Raw genomic sequence first — 21,956 nt, 5'->3', positions numbered from 1 at the left:
AGAACCTATCAGGCTTGAAAAGCCCCCTGGGCTCAATGGGTAACCTCTTTAGGGTGGTCTCCAATAACAGGTGATTCCGTCCAAGGTATTTGTGATGATATGTGAAAAGAAAGAAGGCTCCAAATAGCGCAATTCAATAGGATTAAATCTTTATTTCCCATATAGTGGGTAAAGTAGTTTTAAAAGATCGTATCACATCCCTGGTGGTCTAGCGGTACGGGCTGCTTGTCCTCCTCGCAGTGAGACAAGCTACTTCCGGCTTGCGCTCCACTCAGTACGACGTGATGACGTATGTGCGGTCCAAGCTTACGCGTTTCGTCACTTCCGGTGACGTCTTCAGAGCTCTGAAAACGTCACCGGGAGTGACGAAAGGCGTAAGCTTGGACCGCACATACGTCATCACGTCGTACTGAGTGGAGCGCAAACCAGAAGTAGCTTGTCTCACCGCGAGGAAAAAGGAAAAAGGAAAACCAAAGAAGGTGCAGAGGACCTGGGGACATCACATGACTGCATTTAAGACAATGCCAAAAAAGGTATGTATATAAAAATAAACAAGAATTAAGAAGGAATGCAGGAGGTGCTATAGGGGGAGTTGTGTTAAAGTTAGGGACAGGTCTGGAAGAAGGACTTCATGAAATAGTTTTTACATCTAAATTGTCCTATTACATTTCATTTGTTACTGGTAGTTCAAATCATAATTTTGACAATAAACCAGCAGGTCTACCCCTCTGCAAATTGAGTTAGGCAGCTCAGAGTCTTAAAAATGCAAGTGAAACTCTTGGCAGATATACATGCAAAAATCTCCACAATCAGAAATTGGGGGTTTTCAAGCTACATGATGTATGTGGTCATCTGATCAATATGGCAAGATCGCATAAGTGGCACCTCATACTTAAACCACACTTAAGTAGCAAAGGGGGTGTGGCTTTGGGCCTGGTACTCGTTAAGTTACAATGATTCCTAATTTACCCTTAAATAACCCTTACAATGGCATCTTAGAGCCATTTAATAATTTCAGCAATCTCTGTAGAAGTTGCCATAAAAGCAATTGTGCAGTGTTAAAAGTGGACTAGTATCTAAATCAGGAAATAGATGCCAACTTAAGAAAATGGATACAGCATTTTAGAAGGTGTGAAAGTAGCTACAGAAATATAATAAGGTGCACTGGCTTTGATTATTTAATAATAGCAAAATTGTATTAAATGTATCACTTATTTTTTCTTCTAGGTTATTCACACTCTTACAGCCATAGATAAAGATGACTCTGCAAATGGGCAACATTTTTATTTTTCCCTTGAAGAGGGACATGCACCGAACCCAAACTTTACTCTAAGGAATAATGAAGGTATTTTAATTGTTTTAAATGTCTGTTTTCCTCATAACTGATGCAGTAGGTATCACTATTTAAATAGAAAATTGCATGCCAGAATACTATACAACACTTGTTGGCAAATAGCATACCTTTGTTTCAACATCCAGTGCTGCAGAGACCCTCACAATCTGGAGATGCTTGCAGTGTACCACTTTCTGATTTATCAAAACTGATGCAGATTGTGAGGGTTCCTGAGTAAAACATAAAGGGCAGATTTTTTTAGCAAGGTGTACCAACTGGCACTTGAAGGTACTTATTGTGTAGCTATATGTTATTTCAAATTTTACATTTTTACAAGGCCATAAAGATTAACATAGCAATTAACTGCAACTTGCTATGTTGAAATAGCTTGATTAAAAAAACCTGAATAGTTATTGAATGTGTGCTACATTTGAAGTTTAGCACAAATATAGCCATATACATAAATATCTTACATCTGGAACAAAGGGTGATGGGAGCTATTTCTTCTGTTGCTAGAAACTGGACCTTCTGCAATTTTTTTTTTTTTATATTGTTCTACTTTGTGTGCAATAATAAGCAATTTGAAAGCTTGGGAAAGCTTATTATTGGCCTAATGTTGCTTTTAATCCAGTTCACCTGTCACATATCTAGGTTTAATAGCCCACACCTGAAAATGAACATTTAGCCTTACTTTAAAACTATACATAACACTTTACTTTAACCCTCGTAATATTAACCTTCAAAGTCGTATTTCTAAAACTGGATACTGCAGGAATCATAACGTCCGATTTTGTTACTTATGGCGGATATGAAAGTTTTAGCTAAAATATTATCCAATAGATTGTTTTACTCTCATTGGAAAATTGATTCATCCAGATCAATCCGGTTTTATAATCACCAGATCCTTGGCTTCCAATATTCAACTTTTGTTTCTTAATTTGCAAACGGCTTCCAATATTCAACTTTTGTTTCTTAATTTGCAAACTTCGGCCATAATTTGGGCAACAAAGCAATCCTTTCCCTAAATGCAGCCAAGGCTTTAGATAGCAAAGAATTTAACTTTCTTTACAGGTAATATGAAAATTTGGCTTTGGCAACCATTTTATAAAATGGGTGAAGCTCTTAAGTGCATCCCCTAAAGCACATATACAGATTTATGGGAGGCTTTCTGAACCATTCTTTCTTTTTAGAGGTACCCGGCATAGGTGCCCATGCCCCCCCCCCTCCCCTGCTGTTTGCTGCAGCTATCACACAGTTCTCACAAATAGTGGGCATTGTGCGTTCTTTGGGGGAAGGTAAGATAGAACTGTATGTGAAATATATTCTCCTTTTCTTGGTGATTCCACACACTCCCTTAGTGCAGTAATGTCCCTAATGACTACATACAGGAGATTTTCAGGTTTTGTATTAATTGGGACAAGTCTGTGATGATGCTTTGAGATCCCATTAAAGAGCCCCTCCCAGTAGCAGCTTCACAAAAAGTGCTGGTAAAATCTTAAATATTTTGGAGTGGATGTGCCCCTAATGTGGCAGATTATCCTAATTTATATATTCTTCCACTTAATATGTAACATGAAAAGTTAGTGCCACCTGATGTATGTCGCCATTGTCAGTGGTGGGGAGTCAACTTTATAAAGATGGTGGAAGCCCCAACTTCTTTATATGTTATTTTGAGAACTTGTATGGAACATGGGAATGCTAGGAGTGCTTTATAGATTCCTGAGGATGGTGGAAGACTGGCAGTTCCCAATGCAAATGTATATTTCTTGACATCTCAAATGTAACATATGGCTGGATAGGCAGAAATTGACCTTCACAATCCAATCCAGGGAGTTTTTCTTTCCTTTTTGTCTAAAGACCCACTCATTTCCTTATTGGAGGCAGATCATTTTTGGGCACACCGTTCCTCCCCATCCTGTTGATTCATAAGGTTTGGGAGGCTGTGCTTACCACTATTGGTCATACAATTTACACGCAGTATTTGCCTATCTTGAATAATAATAATATTCCAGAAGTAAATACTCATACTGGTTTTGCATGTTCGAAACAATCTGGTCTTGTTTACCATCATCAGTTGTACAATGGAGGTAATATAGTATCTTTTGACCTTATTGTAGAGCAGTACCACTTCACCATGCACTTCAGACTCAGTTGCATCCCATACATTTTAGTTTTTTACACCGTCCTTATTCTCAAAAGGGTTTAATTGGGGATCTATATAAAGCTTTATTGAGGGCAGTTATTTTTAAAACCTTGATTAAATGTAGACAGCTATGGAGTCAGGATATAAGAGATCTAGATGAAGATCGGTTGACAGCGGTGTTAGAGCTCCTTCTAGAAGTTTTGCTTTCCCGCTCTCAAACTCTTTTTTTTGTACTTCATAGAGTCTATTATACCCCTCAAAAATTGTTTTCTTGGGGTTACTGTCCTAAATTATTGAAGTATTGGATAAACATATTTTGAATTTTATTGGAACGTTGTTCAATTCAACTGACTCCTGATCTAGAATTGCTCCGCTTGGCATATTTCTGGAGGACTTGCCATTTTTTTTCCAGAAAATGTTATTTACCCATTTGTTTTTTTCTTTCTTGCCCATTAGTTGATTTCCTAATTATGGCTATTTCCTATCCTGGCAGCCTGTGCCCAGTGGTGTGTGGTGATGAATGCTGTGCTGGATAGAGAGCGACTCAAGCTCAAGCATAGGGGCTGTTTGAATAAATTCAATAAGATTTGGTCCTCTTGGCTATCCTCCCCGTATGTAGCCCTCCACTAATGCTGATAATCTCCCTGACTCTGCCAATAATTTTGCTGCTCTTTGAGGGGTCTATGGTGGGAAATTTCATTTAATTGTATTACTGATTGTGATTTAATGTCAATATGCTATAGTGATGGCTGCTACATATCAGAACCAGTTTTCTTTATTTTTTAAAACATTTTTGTGTGTATGTGTGTTTTGTGTTAACATTTGTTTTATGTTCTATTTGTATATGTTTAAAAAGCAAAAATGAAAACTCAATAAAAAAAATGATTATCTTAATCCAAATGTCTCACCTAAACATTTAATTCTGTTATCTCCTAAAATGCCTACGTATCATACTATGTCATCAACAAACATATCAGTCCATCCTCTGAAATGATTAGAACATAAGCCATCCCATTTATATGCCAAAAACAAACTGCACTGGCTTCACAATGCTGAAACTAAATGATTCAGCAAAATTAGTTTGGGTCAGTAATTGAGAAAAAATTATAATAAGGATTTTTTCACTAATGATGAACACAAATTTTTAATAGCATCATTTACACTTTTTAACTGTACAAAGCCCGTAAAGCATAGATTTATGAAGCTGACCATAAAACATCTAATTCAGGTTTAAGACATTAAATGATAAGTTCACCTTTTAAGAAAAAATAAATGCACATATTTTTGCAAGGAAAAAAAAAACATGTGCATTTATTTTTTTTTTTCCTGCAGACAAGCCCTGCAGCATTCAGCCCATGCCTCTAAAACAGGATTACTGTTTACAAGCTGCTGGGCTTGTGAATGAACTATGAGAGAGCTTATGAGCACCCTTGCAGTCCATTCATCAGAACTACAAGCCATCAGCTGTGGTTGCTGAAGGTAGTTGTAGTGTATCCATTCACATGGAACTCTCTGCCATGCTAAGGCGGGGGGCAGGGGGGGAGAGGCTGCAGAAGCTGGAATATTGCTACATGTTCCACCCTAAATACAAGTGGAACATGTAACATCTCCGGAAAGGTGAACTTGGCCTTTAATAAGCAAGCAAGAAAGGTTTGAATGCAATAAGAAACTGCAGTGCATTGCTTGGAGATTTTTCTGCATGCTTGAAGAACCTTAACCAAAGTTTGTTCAGTGTAGATGACTTTGGATGGATAAGACAATTGATTGTGTATGTGCAGATTAGGACACCGTTATTATATAAATAGTCAAATCCGCCTAGTTGGAAATATTAGTTTCTTAATTAGAAGACCAGCACAGTGTAAGGAGATGTTTATTACCAACATTTAGGTAGTTTAGTTTATATACTAAAGCTATGCAAAGCAGATATTCCATAATTGTGTGAGATAACTTTTGTTTGTAAACAAAAGCCAAATTATCAGTAAAGGGCTCTTTCACACGGGCGGTCCGATCAGATCCGCCTGTCAGTTTTTTAGGCGGATCTGATCGGATCCTCCATGCAGCTCTATGGGGCAGCGGGTGTCAGCGGAGACGCCTCCGCTGACACCCGCTGCCATCCGCATCCGATCCTGTGCTGAAATCTGGACGGATGGAAACCCTATTTTTCCATCCGTTCAGTAATCGGAGCGGAGCGGATCTGATGAGAGCGGACAAGCGGTCCGCTCTCCTCCGATCCCCCATAGAGGGCTGCGGGTGCTGAGACACCTCCCTCTCCGCTCTGCAAGCGGAGACGGAGCTGTCATCAGCCCGGCTCAGCGGGGATCACGGATCGATCTCCGCTGAGCAACACGCATCCGCCTACGGAGGCGGACCGTGTGAAAGAGCCCTAAGGTTGTGCTGATCTCATGGTTTTGGTTTGAATATAATAGCCACATGATTAGCATATTCCCATTTTATGATGCATTTTGTTGTTCTTTAAGTTTTTTGGGTGCATTTCCCCTACTGAGTAAAACACCTCAAATGACAAATATGGCAAAATAAAGAGGGAGCAATTTGAGCTTGAAGATTTACTTTCATTTTTTCACTGTTTATCTTTCACATCATGATCACTATAATGCCTTCTGGGTTTAAAAAATATGGAGTGTAAAATTACTTTGTTTACCTCATTATGTTTTCAGAAAACATTTAAGAAATCTTTTTTTAAATAGTATTGTTTTGCATTGTTTGGAAAAAAAAAATTGAATGGCCAGTTTTAACTAAACTTCAGTGATAAAAAAATATATATATATTTTGTTTTGCTGTGAAATAACATTTCTTTCCAGTTAGTCTTTAACATATATAAGAAGTTAGGATGCATGTCAACTTGCTGGCAATCATGGAAACTGAAAAATGTTTGATTGGAACCTACTTTTAACAAATTATTGTTTTCTACCTGAGTATTTTTCAAGGGATGTGTGAATTACTAACTACAGTAATCATAAGTTAGTAAAAAATATTTTTATGGAAATTATATTATTATCTTTTCTTTTCTTGTTTTTATTAGATAACACAGCAAGCATTTTAGCAAGGCGGCGAAGGTTTAGTAGGACATCACAGGACCTTTATTATTTTCCTGTTGTTGTTGTTGACGGTGGAAGCCCATCTTTAAGTAGCACCAACACGTTGACAATTCGAGTATGTGCATGTGAAAGAGATGGCCGAGTGCGAACTTGCCATGCTGAAGCCTTTCTCTCATCTGCTGGACTTAGCACTGGAGCCTTAATTGCAATTTTGCTCTGTGTTGTCATTCTACTTGGTGAGTTTTAATGCCGTTAATTATCTTACTTGGTCTTTATTAATTAGCATTATTTGTTATAGAAATGATACAATTTGGAAAATAAACATGCTACATTTGGTCAAAACATTTTTTTCTTAAAGGAGTTGTAAAGGCAGAAGGTTTTTTATCTTAATGCGTTCTATGCATTAAGGTAAAAAGCCTTCTGTGTACAGCAGCCCCCCTCAGCCCCTTTAACAACGCATTAAGATAAAAAGCCTTCTGTGTACAGCAGCCCCCCTCAGCCCCCTTCATCCCCTTTAACACTTACTTGATGTCCCTCTCTGTCCAGCGATGTCCACGAGCAGTGCCATTGGCTGCCAATGCTGTCAATCAAAGTCATTAGCCAATCAAGGGAGAGAGGGGGTGGGGCCAGGTTGGGGCTCCATGTCTGAATGGGCAGAGGGAGCTGTGACTCAGCTCAGGTGCCCCAATAGCAAAATGCTTGCTGTGGGGGCACTGAACAGGAGGGAGGAGCCAGGAGCATTGAAGACGGACCCTAGAAGAGGAGGATGTGGGCTGCTTTGTGCAAAACCACTGCACAGAGCAGGCAAGTATAACAAGTTTGTAAAGTCTTGTTTTTTTCCCATAAAAATAACAATCACTTTGCAGACTTGTTAATAAAACTTGCAACATCTGGATAGCAGTGACACTCGGTCTATTGATTATGTTTTGTAAAAGAAAATGGATATTTACACAAAAAGTGCAATAGTTTTAATAGGATAAAAACAGATTTATGAACCTGTCTTCTGAGATTTTTTTTTCTACAAACAAAATGTTATATCAGTAATGTTCTCTCAGGTGTAATATTGAGCTAACTATTATAGCTGCTTTAAAATGTACCCATCATGCAAAACAGAAAATCAAATATTAGTGCTGCAGCCTAAGTTAAAACTGAATTGCAGTATATGGCAAACATATCGTCAAACATACATTTCTCAAGAAATGCTGGCTATAATATTCTACTTCCCTATTCCTGTTTGTCAATTGCCACTGCAAAAGCTATTACATTATCTATGGTGGATGCAGATCATTTCAGCAGAATTTAGGAAGCTCACAATAAACATGTTCTGTGCTAATAAATGGGTGTACACACTATCCTAAATAGCAATACCTTACTATGTAATAGGCAATTCATTCAGATTCAGAAGTATATAGAGTAGATATAGAAGAAAGCAGACATATGTTCAGTTTTCAGAAGTTTTTTACGTGTAGAACAACCTCTTTAAAAGTTGTACTTTCTACAATGTTGGTTAGCTCGGTTTTTCAAATCAGCAAGTTTAAAGATTTCTACTTATAATAAAATAAAATGTAATTAAATTAAATTAATTCCACAAAAAAACACTGCATTTTCATAAAAAAAGAAAAAAAATCTTAGTCTTGGAGAATGATAAAGGACACAGAAAATGCATTGGAAATGCGTAGTATGTTTTGACAAAACGTGATTCTGTCTCTCCAATGCTGCTTTTTGAGATTAGACTTCAAACACTAAAGACACAAAGTTTTACACAGTTCCAGTATTTAACATCGAGTCATATACAGTATGTTTATAACAGAGAACTCACCTCATTGTTAACAAACATATTTACAGATTTCAATGATTACGTGTGCTTTTGAGCTAGGAATTAAAACTTGTCATATGTGCAGCAGCAAGGAGGCTGGGTTTTAATACCCATACACTACACATATGCATCTATATATGGCCAAGGTTTCCGTGCTGAGAATGCCTCCACTGCTGCTCATTGCAAAGAAACTGAGTTGTCATAGACAGCTCCTGGTCTCTAGTAATGATCAGGAACCAGTGAGATCAATCAGAGTGGTCACGTGATCAGGAATATCTCCCCCCTGGCATAAAGATGGATGTTGATGCTGAGTGGTAAGGGGTTTAAGCATGTTGAAATGTTATTATGCTGAAAGAAAGGCTTGGAAAAACATAAAGGAAAGGTTTTCGTACATTTTATAAATTAATGCTTCTAAAGAATTTCTGAAAATGCCTCTATTAAATATTCTATATGAAGATGCCAAATATAAGGATTCAGTCCCTCTGTTAGAGACCTTGGAAATACATGATGATTCTGGGTATGTAGGAGTATCTTCCATAACTCCCAGGATGCAAAGCTCAGACATGAGCAACACATTGCCAATCTGGTATAATGTCCCATTAGGGAGGGTAGGAGGTTGGTAATCCTGTGTAAGCTCCAAAACAAAGATTACACAGGGATGGAGGGGTGGAACTGTGAGAGAGTGCAGACACAGCACAGGTTATTTTTGAGTGGCTGGGGGTCTTTGAATATGCAAAGTAACTAACTATCTTAAAAAGCACTCATTAGGACATTCATAATAAGTTTATCTTGTTAGTTTTACCTTCCAGTTATTTGGGCTTTTTTTTTTTTTTTCCACAATATATTATTGTAAAGTAATAAAGAGCAATACATAATAGCAACTTTGGTTCAATACATCTCTGCATTACATAGCATACATTTCAATACTGTTATGACCTTAGCAAGTATCATGCATGGTAACTAAACATGAAAACATCGGTCCCGATTTCCAGCTGAAGCCTTGAGTTCATGGTTCAGGGTATTAACTAACATTAAATTCCGCTGGTGTATGTGGTAGAAAATCTACACTTGAAAGTCTATGTCTATGGGTTACCAGCACATTTTGGAGATCGGGTATGCCTATCAAGTAGCTAGTTGTCTTTGTGGATCATATATCTGAGTATTTGGGCTTTTAATAATTTGTATCAAAATATAGAACGTAGCATACAAGTTCAAAGTATGTATTTAACATACCTTTATACCTTATTTTTTCTAGCCATTGTGGTTCTCTTTATAACACTACGAAGAGGAAAAAAAGAACCTTTAATCATTGCTGAAGAAGATGTACGTGAAAATGTGGTTACATATGATGATGAAGGTGGAGGAGAAGAAGACACAGAGGCTTTTGACATTTCAGCACTTCGCAACCCATCAGCTGCAGAGGATTTAAAATACAGAAGGGATGTAAGGCCAGAAGTAATGTGTACTCCAAGACACCAAGATCAGTCTGATATTGAAACAATCAATGTTCAAGAATTTCTCAATCAAAAGCTGGCTGAGGCAGATCGTGACCCAAGTGTTCCTCCATACGACTCTTTACAGACATATGCTTATGAGGGCCAAAGGTCTGAAGAAGGATCTATCAGCTCTCTAGATTCATTAGGGACACCGTCTGACCAGGATTATACTTATCTGGATGACTGGGGACCAGAGTTTAAAAAACTAGCGGAACTCTATGGAGAAAAGGAGTCTGAAAGAACAACATAGTTTAATACAAAAAAAACAGTTTTATTTACAAATCAACTTGAAGCATAACCACAAGAAAAACAATAAATTCATACCTGGAACTCAGCAATCTGTTCACTTTTACTGTAGAAGCAAGTGCCATTTTCATATATAAAACTGGGTTTCAGATTTTGAAAAAATACAGAAGCAAAAACTATTTTCCCTTGTGTATATTTTTTAATTGATCAATAAAGTCGGCAGTTCCACATCCATACAGGATATGCAAAATAAGCAAAGCATTTATATTTTACTACTTATTAAAACATTCTCATGCCAGAATAAAAAAAAAAATAATATGCCGCCTGTGCGCTGAGCTTAAATGGGGCATACATTATGGAATACTATATAAAAAGACACACACACACATATATATATATATATATATATATATATATATATATATATAATATATTTTCAGCAACAACACTGACTAACTAGTGTAGAAACTGGAGGAAAGTGATATCTTATTAGAAAGCTGTTAACCCTGGTTAGAATGCTATGTTAGAAAGCAGAGTTCTGAAATATGATTGGTAGTTTTTCCCCAATTTTGTCCAGTTTGCTTTACATTATAAATATACCCCTTAATATATATAGACATTCACATTGATAGTAATATATATTAATTTAAATTACATTTACCAGGAAGATTCACTTGCAGTAAGGCCTTGTTCACACAAGCGTACTTGTTCGTATGTCCAAGCAAGGGCTGTGTTTCCCAATACATGGATACCCAGGTGTTCTAAGCATTCCTGCGCAGGCACTTTGTTCTCTGCTACCAATTTGAAATCTGTGCAGGTGCAAGTCCCCAAATGCACACTGTCTGCATTCGGGGACCTGCATGCACCCCTAGCCACATGTCTGTACAATTGGGAGCAGTGGCTGTGTCCATGCAAACACAGCTCTCTCGTGGGCATAGGCTCAAGCAGGTCCATGTCTACGAGGCCTAAATGTTTAGAGAAACTCACATTTAGTAATTAAATACTGTATATCCCTAAGCTCATTTTCTTAAAAAAAGATATACATTTTCAAAAGGAGGTCCAGTACAAATACTGTAGCTTCTTAATTTTAAAATTAGGACACACCTGTCCACAAATCCAGCGGTGTCTTCACCTGAGCCAATTTTTTAGTCGGCTCTCAGGTGCTGCCGCCACTATTTTGACTAAAGGTAGCCTTGTGGCTTCATGGCCGGTCCCCTACTGCGAATGCATGAAGCGATCTGCACTTTGAGAATGGCCCAGTGCTGGGGGGAGGAGGAGGGGGCGAACTCACAGGAGACTTTGCCATGGCGAAGTTACCGGTAAGTGGGAGCGGGTATATTGCAAAACCAGGTACCCGTTCCCCCCCCCCCAAAAGGTGCCAAATGTGGCAGCAGAGGGGGGAGGAGGCAAATAAGCGGAGCTTTCCCTTTTGGGTGGAGCCCCACTTTAAGTTCTTTACAGCAATATTAAAGTGATTGTAAAGTCTTGTTTTTTTCCTATAAAAATAACAAACATGTTATACCTACCTGCTTTTTTCAGTGGATTTGCACAAATCAGCCCAGGTCCTTCTCTTCTAGTGTCCTTCTTCAGGTCTCCTGGCCCCTCCCTCCTGTTGAGTGCCCCCACAGCAAGCAGCTTGCTATGGGAGCACCCGAGCTGAGTCACAGCTCCCTGTGTCCATTCAGACACGGAGACCCAACCGGCCCCACCCCCTCTCTCTCCTGATAGGCTAGCTGACTTTGATTGACATCAGTGACAGCCAATGGCACCGCTGCTGTGTCTCATCCTTTCAGGAAGGAGAATCTCGGATGGCTGATACACTCGTGGACATCGCTGGATGGAGAGGGGCCTCAGGTAAGTATTAGGAGGGCTGAGGGGGGCTGCTGCACACAGAAGGTTTTTTATCTTAATACATAGAACACATTAAGATAAAAAAAACCTTCTGACTTCACAACTCCTTTAAAGACTAGGTTCCCCTTCTGAGGCAGAATTTCACTTTTCACAATAAATAGAAGCCTTTTCTAATGTCCTTTCTGCCCGAACCATACCAGTGTGCTTAAATCTCACTTACCTCATCCATGGAAGTTTTGAATTTCATATTTCAGTTCACAATGTAAAAAAAATGCTTTCTATACCTGACTTAGTGTATTGTCATGTGACCTTCCAGGAAACTATATATCCCATCATGCATTGCATTACTGCATCACAGAATAGGGTATGTTTATCACTATGGACCACATCTCCCTCATTACTATACCACCCACTTTCCTACATCTTCCTTTAAGGTGGCCATACACTGCACAATCTCCTTTAGATCTACCATCAACTATGAAGTGCAAGGGCCTGCTTGATCTGATATAATATGAATGCATTGTTCAGGTGGGTTCACTTATTACATAGTTTTAATAAATCTAAAGGAAATTGTACAGAGATGGTACAACCAGATTGCAACGTGTATCACCAGTTGCATACAAGTACATGGGAGGGAGACATTCAGCTATCAATGTTTTTGTAATTCAGGTCCAGCTCAGGGAGGAGGAAGGTGTAAGCACACAAATTCCACTTTAAGGCCCCAGTCACAGCACAGTGGAAGTGCAAGTTTTTTGGTGTATTTTTCATAAAACATGCATAGGCAGCCCATTAATTTCAATTGATTTAAATTGGTTGCCCAATGCACGACAAAAGCAACAATGGAGCATTTTGGCCCATTGCAGTTTGCTTATTTTTTACTGTGCATTTTTCACACAGTTTTGCACTCTACAAAATGTGCACTTGCAGGAAATTTTTGGGTGCCATTAACAATCAATGGCACTGAAAATGCAACTAGTTATTTTCCCTGTATAAAGGTGACCATACACTGTACAATCTGTATGTACAATCTCTATGCAATCTCTTTTTGATTTAACAAAATTATTTAATAAGAGGATACACTGTATCCAATCAGGCAGGCCCTTGTACTATATAATTGATTGTAGATCTAAAGAAGATTGTATAGTGTATGATGAACTTTGAAAACAAGAGAAGTGTGTCCCTCAAAGTCTTTAAATTTACAGCTCTGCTCCACATGGGTTTTTATGTGATTGCTCAGCTCCTGCCCACTCTGCCAAATGAATGATCTATGCAAGAAGAATGTACAAAAAAATTGATGGCTGTATATTTAGAGAGAACAGTGCTCACTGACATTGACTGCATTGGAGAGGGGGGCAAGAACAATCTCCTGGAGGGGGAGGACAGGTGCAGGATGTGTGTTAATAATGTCAGCTGATTAACTATTTTTTTGTTCCCTACCAGTCCTAGAACATTTTTTCTTCAACTTTTTCTTTTCTGCAACATTGATACATTAATGGTATATTGGTACATAGAGAAGCTGGAATTTAGAAAAAAAAAAACACCTTTAGACTTTAATGTCTTATGCTCCTTGGCTTTAGCATTATATTCTTAGTCTATATTATGATTCTACATTAATCACTTTTATGGAATACAAAGACCAGTGAGTGAGCAAATTCATTTACAAAGCAGGTGAATTGACAAACTGCATTTTTTTCTAATTTGAAAAATAATAATAATAATAATAATAATAATAATAATAATAATAATGTGGATTTATCTGCATTAGAATTATAGAATTTATGATTGTGTACATTCATGGGTGATACAATGCATTTACTCTGCAAGGAACATTTAAAACAAGAGAATGTGCAATTAGCAAATTCCCATGATGAAACAAGACTGGACAAGTTAGACTGAATATACAGTATTTAGGTCAAATTTATATTTAGCTCCATTCAAACTATCTTTTTCTGGCATTTTGTGTTAACACATGCACCTTAACAAGGTTTTGTTATGGCAGCCCATTCAATTTGTGCACAGGCCAAAGCACACAAGAAAACATTTTTAGTAACACAGTGCACCAGAGGTGCAATAAAGTGACTTTCAAAAGCAATGGCACCACAATGCACCAACATATTACACCTTTGCAATAAATCTCTGGAGTGAACATACCCTTGGAGATTTATTTTGTATGTGAGTTGCTAACACTTAGTAACCTGCAATATCTTAGGTTTCTAAACTGATGCTAGTAAATATTAAGTATATAATTTATTTCAATCACTCTCTTTTAACTCAATGGGGATCAGTGGGGGAACTACTATCGTTGCAGAAGTCACACTTGCAGGGGGCCCCAGGCAGCGTTGTGAACTGCCCAGTTAAAAAAAAAAAAAAACAGCCTGATTCAGACAGGAGAATCAGTCTGTAGTTGTGGGGACTGGTGACTGCAGCTAAGCCGAGTGTCTACATGACACTCGCACAGCCCAGCGAGCACGTTTGTCCCCCCCCTCACAAAGGGGAGAGGAGAGAGGAATACAAGCTGCTCCTCCTGCCTCTGTCCCTCCTGTGTCTGCCGGGACCGCACCACTCTCCTATAGAGGCATGCAGCTGTATCTGACAGAAGATGTGTGGGTGGAAAATATGAATGACGCCGCTGTCTCAGCCTGAGATATCCTCTTTAGCCCTCTGGTGAGTGAACACTGAGCTGTACAGTATACTGTGATTGCTGAACTGTCCCTATCTCTCTCCCTTATCCCCCCCCTCCTCTTTGTTCTTTCAAGAACTTCACAAACTTCACTTCCAGTTAGCACTTAGGCAGCCCATACATTGATTTTTTTTCATTCAGGCTGGGTTCACACTGATGCAACGTACTGCATTGCTTGTCATTTATACAGGAATCACACCAGATTTCTGTACGAATGACATGCAAATTCAGTGCGGTGCCAGTTGAGCCATACATTATGTATGGCTCAGTTCACATTGGATCTGCTCCAAAAAGGTGCAGGACCCTTTTTTTTGCCTGCACTGGATTCGGATTGCAAGGGTGTTTAAACCCATGCGATCCAATTCCATTGGATTCCACAATTTGCACTGTGTTCTGAAAACACAGGAATTGCTGGACAGGAATTGCTGCAGTTCCTTCGCATCAGTGTGAACTGGGCCTCAACTATTGTGTTGACAAAAAAAATATCTATTTCCCCCATCCACACATTCAATGTGGATGGGGGAATCCTCCCACTGAGACAGTGACGGAACTACCAGGGTCGTACTTGCGACCGGGTCCTAGAGTTACACCACCAGGGGGGTTTCCAGCCTCCTCTTGCTGTCCTGCCCCTGCTATTGACAATGCCGATCTGGTGTCTTTGTCTCCTTGGCAGTGGCTGCAGCACATTAGGACTCGGTACTGGTTACATAATGGGGCTGATTGGTGCATACTGGCAGGAAGGGGGGAGGGGCAGCAATACTGGTTTTAGACAGTGCAAAGCCTTCTCTTTTGATATGGTGATCTGGATGTGATCCTGGCGATTCTTCAGATCAGATCTAATAATAAATATGATAGTGGTTTTATTAATTAGAGCCCCCTCTGTACTGGCATGGAGCCCACATGGTTGCTGAGCATATGACTGATATATATGTGATTGTACTTTTGATTCTTTTAAATACTGTGTTTAGGTACACTTATTCAATCCAATCGGGAGCATCGCCCAAATCGCATCCAAATCGGCAAGTCAACAGAGAAGGCTATGCAGTGTCATCACTGCTAGGTGACTGGCGGAGAGCTCAGCTGTCTACAACTAGTAGTGCCAGCCCTCCCGCACATATGTGCATCAGCCCCTTATCGTAACCAGCACTGGTTACTAATGCGCTGCCATGAAGACAGAGACGCTGGACCGACCCTGTCAATAGCAGAGGCAGGACAGCAAGAGTAAATTGGGAACCCCCACAGTGGTGGAACACCAGGGCCTGATATCAAGTGCAACCTTTGCAACCCTGGTAGTTCAGCCACTTACCCTTATATAGAGTTGCCTGGTGTGCTAGTGACATATCTCTTGCTTTCCACCATCAACAAGGGGACAAGATGGCAGGAAGGGGGCCCACTGCAGAACATGTGAAAGAGTCTGGCTGCGGAACAGTATTAAAAGGGCCCCTGGATCAGTGGGAAGTGTCCCAGGCAAGAATGGAAGGGCCCCTGGACCGATGGGTGAGGGGCGAAGGGGGACCCTCTTTGGTTTCTTTCACCGGGGCCCAGAAGGTGCTAGTTACCCTTCTGATGAGGATGTTTTAAGCAAATAGACTGTTCACTTAGCAAGGGAAGTTGTACTTTACAAGAGAATGTTCCCAAAAGCTTAGTGAATGATTCATCATTCAATCATTTGTAAGCAAAAATGCTGTTTTTTTTTTTTTTTTCTTTTTATGCAATTGGGCATTCTTTGCACAGTGAAATTTGTCCACTAAGCTCTTCCGAAAATTTGCTTGCAAAGTACAACGCCTTTTGCAAATACAATTTGCAGTTAGTAAATCAACCCCATTATCTCTACAGTAAATTCAATAATCCAGCAGTCTGGGTAAAGACTTTTCACTGCTGGTTAAATTGAACCCTAGAAAAAATGTAAGAAGGCAGATAAAAAAGGTTGTATAAGGTATTACAAAGTTTTGTTTAAAATAAAAAAAAATAAAAAAAGTAGAACAATCTTGCCATTTGGACTTGTAAATGTCTCAAAAAGCATACTGGAAAAAAAAAACTTTTAGAAACAAAGAACATTATTCACTATATGAGTTGAGAATATGCATTTAATAAATTGTGTAAATATTAATTTACCGCGGTTATCATGGGAAAATCAAATTTCTGTTTGCTTAGTTTTCAAAGTAAACAGGAATTTACTTTTTCATGTGATTGGATAGTTGAAGTGAGTATTATGAACCTTTGGTATATAAGCCCAATTGTGTTTTGTTAATGGGCCCAGCATAGTTGGTGAGTTGAAAACCACTTTTCGTAAAAAAAAAAAAAAAAAAAAACTAGGAGCTATTTATACAGTATATATGCATATATATATATATATATATATACATACACATACATACATACACATTTATTACAGTATCTATAAGAACTGTAAAATGCATTCCAAAGAATAACAAAGACTAATCACAGTTGCCTGTCAATCACTGCCAGATCATAAGCACAAATCTATATGTATGTTCAGGATTGCAAACTCATCAAAATGACAACATAAATAAAATATAAAGTGCTTCTGTGCTACCCTTCTCCCAGTGATGGGATATAGAATTGAACCAATCACAACTATAAATCAAGTAAATCAATCCGATAATGAAAACAAAATGTACAAATTATCATACAGACAGCTGCTAGCATCAACATGCGTTCCCACATAGACATAAAATAAACCTAGAAAAAACAATGCTGTACTGCCCCTGATAGTTGCTCGGTGAGATAAATCAAATAATAATGCAGTGCCTAAAAAACATATACAACTCAGTTATAGTGCCAATAACAGCATAAAAATGTGATAATTCATTGAAAGAGACTCCAGTTAATAAAATGTGTCAAAAGAGTGTTCTTATATATGTTCAACGTCTGTGTACATCAAAATCTCCTGGAAAGTTAATAGAATTGTGCCCAAAATATGCTATGTGAAGGAAACATCACCAGTTTCATGTGCATCACACCTCTGTGCTCTAAGTCTGCTCTCCTTATTCATGTGACCCAAAAAATTAATTCAGGCCATAAAATCAAACAAAACAGCAGAAACAACAGATTCTCCAGTGAAGCAGAACATATAATGTGTAGAGAGGAAATAGATCCACCACCAGGAGATGGACACACACTGACTCTTACCAGATCCAGATGACTGCTGGGGTTAGCAGCAGTCTCACATGCTCCTATAATCACACAGTCTTTTAATCCAGGATCCTTGGATTCATGGAAAGAGCCTTTGTTCCATTCTAGAGGAACTAGCATTTGGAAAATAATCTTATTTCAATATTACTTAGCACAATTTTTTGAATATTTTTTTTGTCAGGTCATAAAATGCTTTATAGCAGGAGTATGGCATCTGTTTCTGGTCACAGACTCCACCTGGCCTTCTGTAGGTATTGACTGATATGGATGGTCTCCTGCCCTTTAAGACTCAGGACCTCTTCTTGGGGTATTCTAAATACAGTCAGACAACATGGCATAAGGGCAAACGTACCACCATTGTGTAATACCTATAATTCACCATGACATTTTTAAAAAAAATGCACTTACAAGCTTTTAATAGTGACAAGCAAAACAGCAAGGTATGTAGCTTTAAAGCTACATACCTTGCTGTTTTGAATGTTACTATTTTATGCTTGTAAGTGCTTTTTTTTGGAAAAAAAATGTAAGGTCATTTTAAGTACTACACTATGGTGGTTCCTGTGACATATTGCCATGTTGTTGGAGAGTATTTAGAATACCCTGAATAGAGGTCCCGAGTCTAAAAGGGCCGCATACCATCGATATTGGGCAATACCATATAAAAGTTCTGGTGGAGTCTAGTGACTGGAGAAGGATGCAGTACAAATACTATTAAGCTCTCTATGTCCTGAATTAATTGTTTGGGTCTTATGAGTAATGTGAGTGTAATGTGAGCACAGAGGTGTGATGCACATGAAGCTTGTAGTGCTTCCTTCAGATAGCAAATTTTGGGCAGAATTCTTTGAACTTTTCTGGAGATTTTGAAGTACACAGATGTTAAACATATACAGTATCTCACAAAAGTGAGTACACCCCTAACATTTTTGTAAATATTTTATTATACCTTTTCATGTGACAACACTGAAGAAATTACACTTTGCTACGATGTAAAGTAGTGAGTGTACAGCTTGTATAACAGTGTAAATTTTCTGTCCCTTCAATATAACTCAACATAGAGACATTCATGTCTAAACCTCTGGCAACTAAAGTGAGTACACCCTTAAGTGAACATGTACAAATTGAGCCCAATTAGCCATTTTCACTCCCCAGTGTCATGTGACCCATTAGTGTTAGAATGTCTCAAGTGTGAATGGGGAGCAGGTGTGTTAAATTTGGTGTTATCAATCTCACTCTCTCATACTGGTCACTGGAAGATCAACATGGCACCTCATGGCAAAAATTCTCTGAGGATCTGAAAAAAAAGATTTGTTGCTCTACATAAAGATGGCCTAGGCTATAAGAAGATTGTCAAGACCATACTGCGGTTAAATAGGACAGGTTCCACTCATAACAAGCCTTGCCATGGTTGACCAAAGACGTTGTGTGCACGTGCTCAGCATCATATCCAGAGGTTGTAAATAAATAAATAGTGCTGCGCAAATAATAAAATACTGTATTTATCGGCGTATAACACACACCTTATTTTAAGAGGGATTTTTCTGGAAAAAAACGTAATTAAAATAAAAACTTTGAAGAAAAATAAGGGTAGCTCAGAACTTTGTCCCCTTCACCACTTTGAAACATTTGTACCTTAAAGGATATGAGTTCTGGACATCTGTACAGTGCCTGACAGCAAATAGACACACACTCTGCTTTGCAGGAATGGAGGAGCTAGTGTGTGTCTCTTAGCTCCTCACCTCCCCGGCAGACTCATTTTGTTACTCTTGCCCCCTTTAACTCCAGTGAACACTGCTGCCTTACAAGGGAGGCCAAAGAGACACACACACTCTGCTTTGCAGGGAGGGGGGCCTGTCAGCTAGTATGTGTCTTTTAGCTCCCCCTCCCCCCTGTCTGGCAGTGATTACGGTGTGCTCCACCACTCTCTGAGACTTATTTTATCCCACAGGTTTTTAACGACTTGTACCTGGCTGCTTCATGTTCGGCAGTTCTCTGTTCCTCTCAGCTCAGGCTAAACTTCCGCGAGCTGTGCAGAGTGTTACCGTGGTTACACTCTGACGGCCGCGAGAGTTTGTAACATACACAGATAGGAGGATGGCTGCCCGAAGCCTGCACTGCGGGGTCTGAGGAGCCCAGGACTCGCAGGTCCCCCGGGTAATCTCGAATGGCATCCACTCGCCTGATACTGGGGTATGTACCCTGCCTTTTTTTAATGATATTGGCGTATAACACGCACACACAATTTGCCCTCTATTTTCAGGGGGAAAAAGTGCATGTTATACGCCGATAAATACGGTAATCTAAACCTCTTAAGGGATATAAATATCTATATCCTAAAATAAATTCACATAAAAATAATATAGGTCAGAAAATGTGCAATAATGCTCCACATATAAAGTGCAAATGCGATAAAGGTACAAACATCATATTTGTACCTTTATCGCATTTGCACTTTATATGTGGAGCATTATTGCACGTTTTCTGACCTATATTATTTTTATGTGAATTTATTTTAGGATATAGATATTTATATCCCTTAAGAGGTTTAGATTTTTTTATTATTTGCGCAGTACTATTTATTTATTTACATTGTTCACACTGGTATGAGAAGTGGAGTGTCTGCAGCAAATCACCTTTTTACTTAATTTTAGAGGTAGCTCGCAGGATTCCTTCTTTTTATATCTTGTCTTTGGGAAATAGACATATGAGTGCTGCCAGCATTGCTGTAGAGGTTGAAGGGGTGGAGGGTCAGCCTGTCAGTGCTCAAACCATACGCTACACACTGCAACAAATTGGTCTGCATGGCTGTTGTCCCAGAAAGAAGCCTCTTCTAAAGATGATGCAAAAGAAAGCCCGCAAACAGTTAGCTGAGGCCAGCAGACTAAGGACATGGATTACTGGAACCATGTCCTGTGGTCTGATGAGACCAAGATAAACTTATTTGGTTCAGATGGTGTCAAGCGTGTGTGGCGGCAACCAGGTAAGGAGTACAAAGACAAGTGTGTCTTGCCTACAATCAAGCATTGTGGTAGGAGTGTCATGGTCTGGAGCTGCATGAGTGCTGCCAACACTGGGGAGCTACAGTTCATTGAGGGAACCATGAATGCCAACATGTACTGTGACATACTGAAGCAGAGCATGATCCCCTCCCTTTGGAGACTGGGCTGCAGGGCATGATAAGGAACCCAAACATACCTCCAAGACGACCACAGCCTTGCTAAAGAATCTGAGGGTAAAGGTGATGAACTGGCCTCTCTCCAGACCTAAACCCTATTTAGCATCTTTGGGACATCCTCAACTGGAAGGCGGATGAGCGCAAGGTCTCTAACCTCTACCAGCTCCGTGATGTCCTCATGAAGGAGTAGAAGAGGACTCCACCTAAGGGTAGAGACTACACATTTTTCCTCTAAATTCTCGAGAATCGACTACCTTTTTCTATCCCAGCCTGACTTACCATTCTTGACCTCCATTGAGCCCCAGGTCCTCTCAGACCATAATCCCATCACCATGACACTCACCTTCCCGGAATCTGACATTAGACGCAAATCGTGGCGTCTAAACCCCTCCTTGCTGAAGGATCCTACGGTGGTCGCAAGACTTCATAGCGCGCTGTTGTCCTATTTCCGTGCGAACCACACCCCTGACACCGGTCCTCTGACCCAATGGGAGGTGCACAAGAGTGCGCTTCGGGGGAAAATCCTGTCCCTCTCCACCTCTCTTAAGAGGGCTAGACAGTCTGCTGTTGACATCCTTTGCACCAAGCTCAGAGAGCTGGAAAGGGCCCATCAGCGTTCCTTAGCATCTGCGCTCCTGACTGAACTGGCTGGAGTCCGGAATGAGCTCAGGGAGATTCTCGAGACTCAGTGCTTCTGTAGACAGGTCTTGAGTCATAGAATCTTTTATGCACAAGGGAACAAAAGCGGGTGTTTGCTGGCTCATTCAGTCCACGCCCGTAAAAAGTCCTCAACGGTGCACCTTATTCGTGACGCCCATGACGCACAACATCACTCCAATGCGGCTATTACGACACAATTTGAGTCCTTCTACCACTCGCTCTATAATCTATCGGCCTCCTCACCGACCACCGAGCTCTCGGTTGCCTTTGGAAGTGGCTGCTCTGGAAACCCGCCTTTCGGAAGACGAGTACGATAGGGCGTTCAAGGAGATGAAGCTGGGCAAAAT

General features: G+C 39.6%; 1 protein-coding gene across 1 annotated transcript in view; it reads left to right on the top strand.

The window, feature by feature from the left end:
- CDH18 (cadherin 18) overlaps positions 1-10,315 on the top strand; it is an 850,149-nt gene extending 839,834 nt beyond the window's left edge. The window contains exons 10-12 of the mRNA XM_082258418.1: positions 1,228-1,345; positions 6,517-6,768; positions 9,604-10,315. Of these exons, the coding sequence (XP_082114544.1) occupies positions 1,228-1,345; positions 6,517-6,768; positions 9,604-10,094 (861 nt within the window). The 3' untranslated portion in view covers positions 10,095-10,315. The remainder of the gene's footprint in view (positions 1-1,227; positions 1,346-6,516; positions 6,769-9,603) is intronic.
- The last annotated feature ends 11,641 nt before the right edge of the window (positions 10,316-21,956 follow it).

This window comes from Pelophylax lessonae, assembly GCF_965119305.1.
Source record: "Pelophylax lessonae genome assembly, chromosome: 5".
In the NCBI taxonomy this organism is placed as follows: Eukaryota; Metazoa; Chordata; class Amphibia; order Anura; family Ranidae; genus Pelophylax; species Pelophylax lessonae.
Note: the sequence above shows the minus strand (reverse complement) of the source record. Positions and strands in the feature narration are given on the sequence as shown.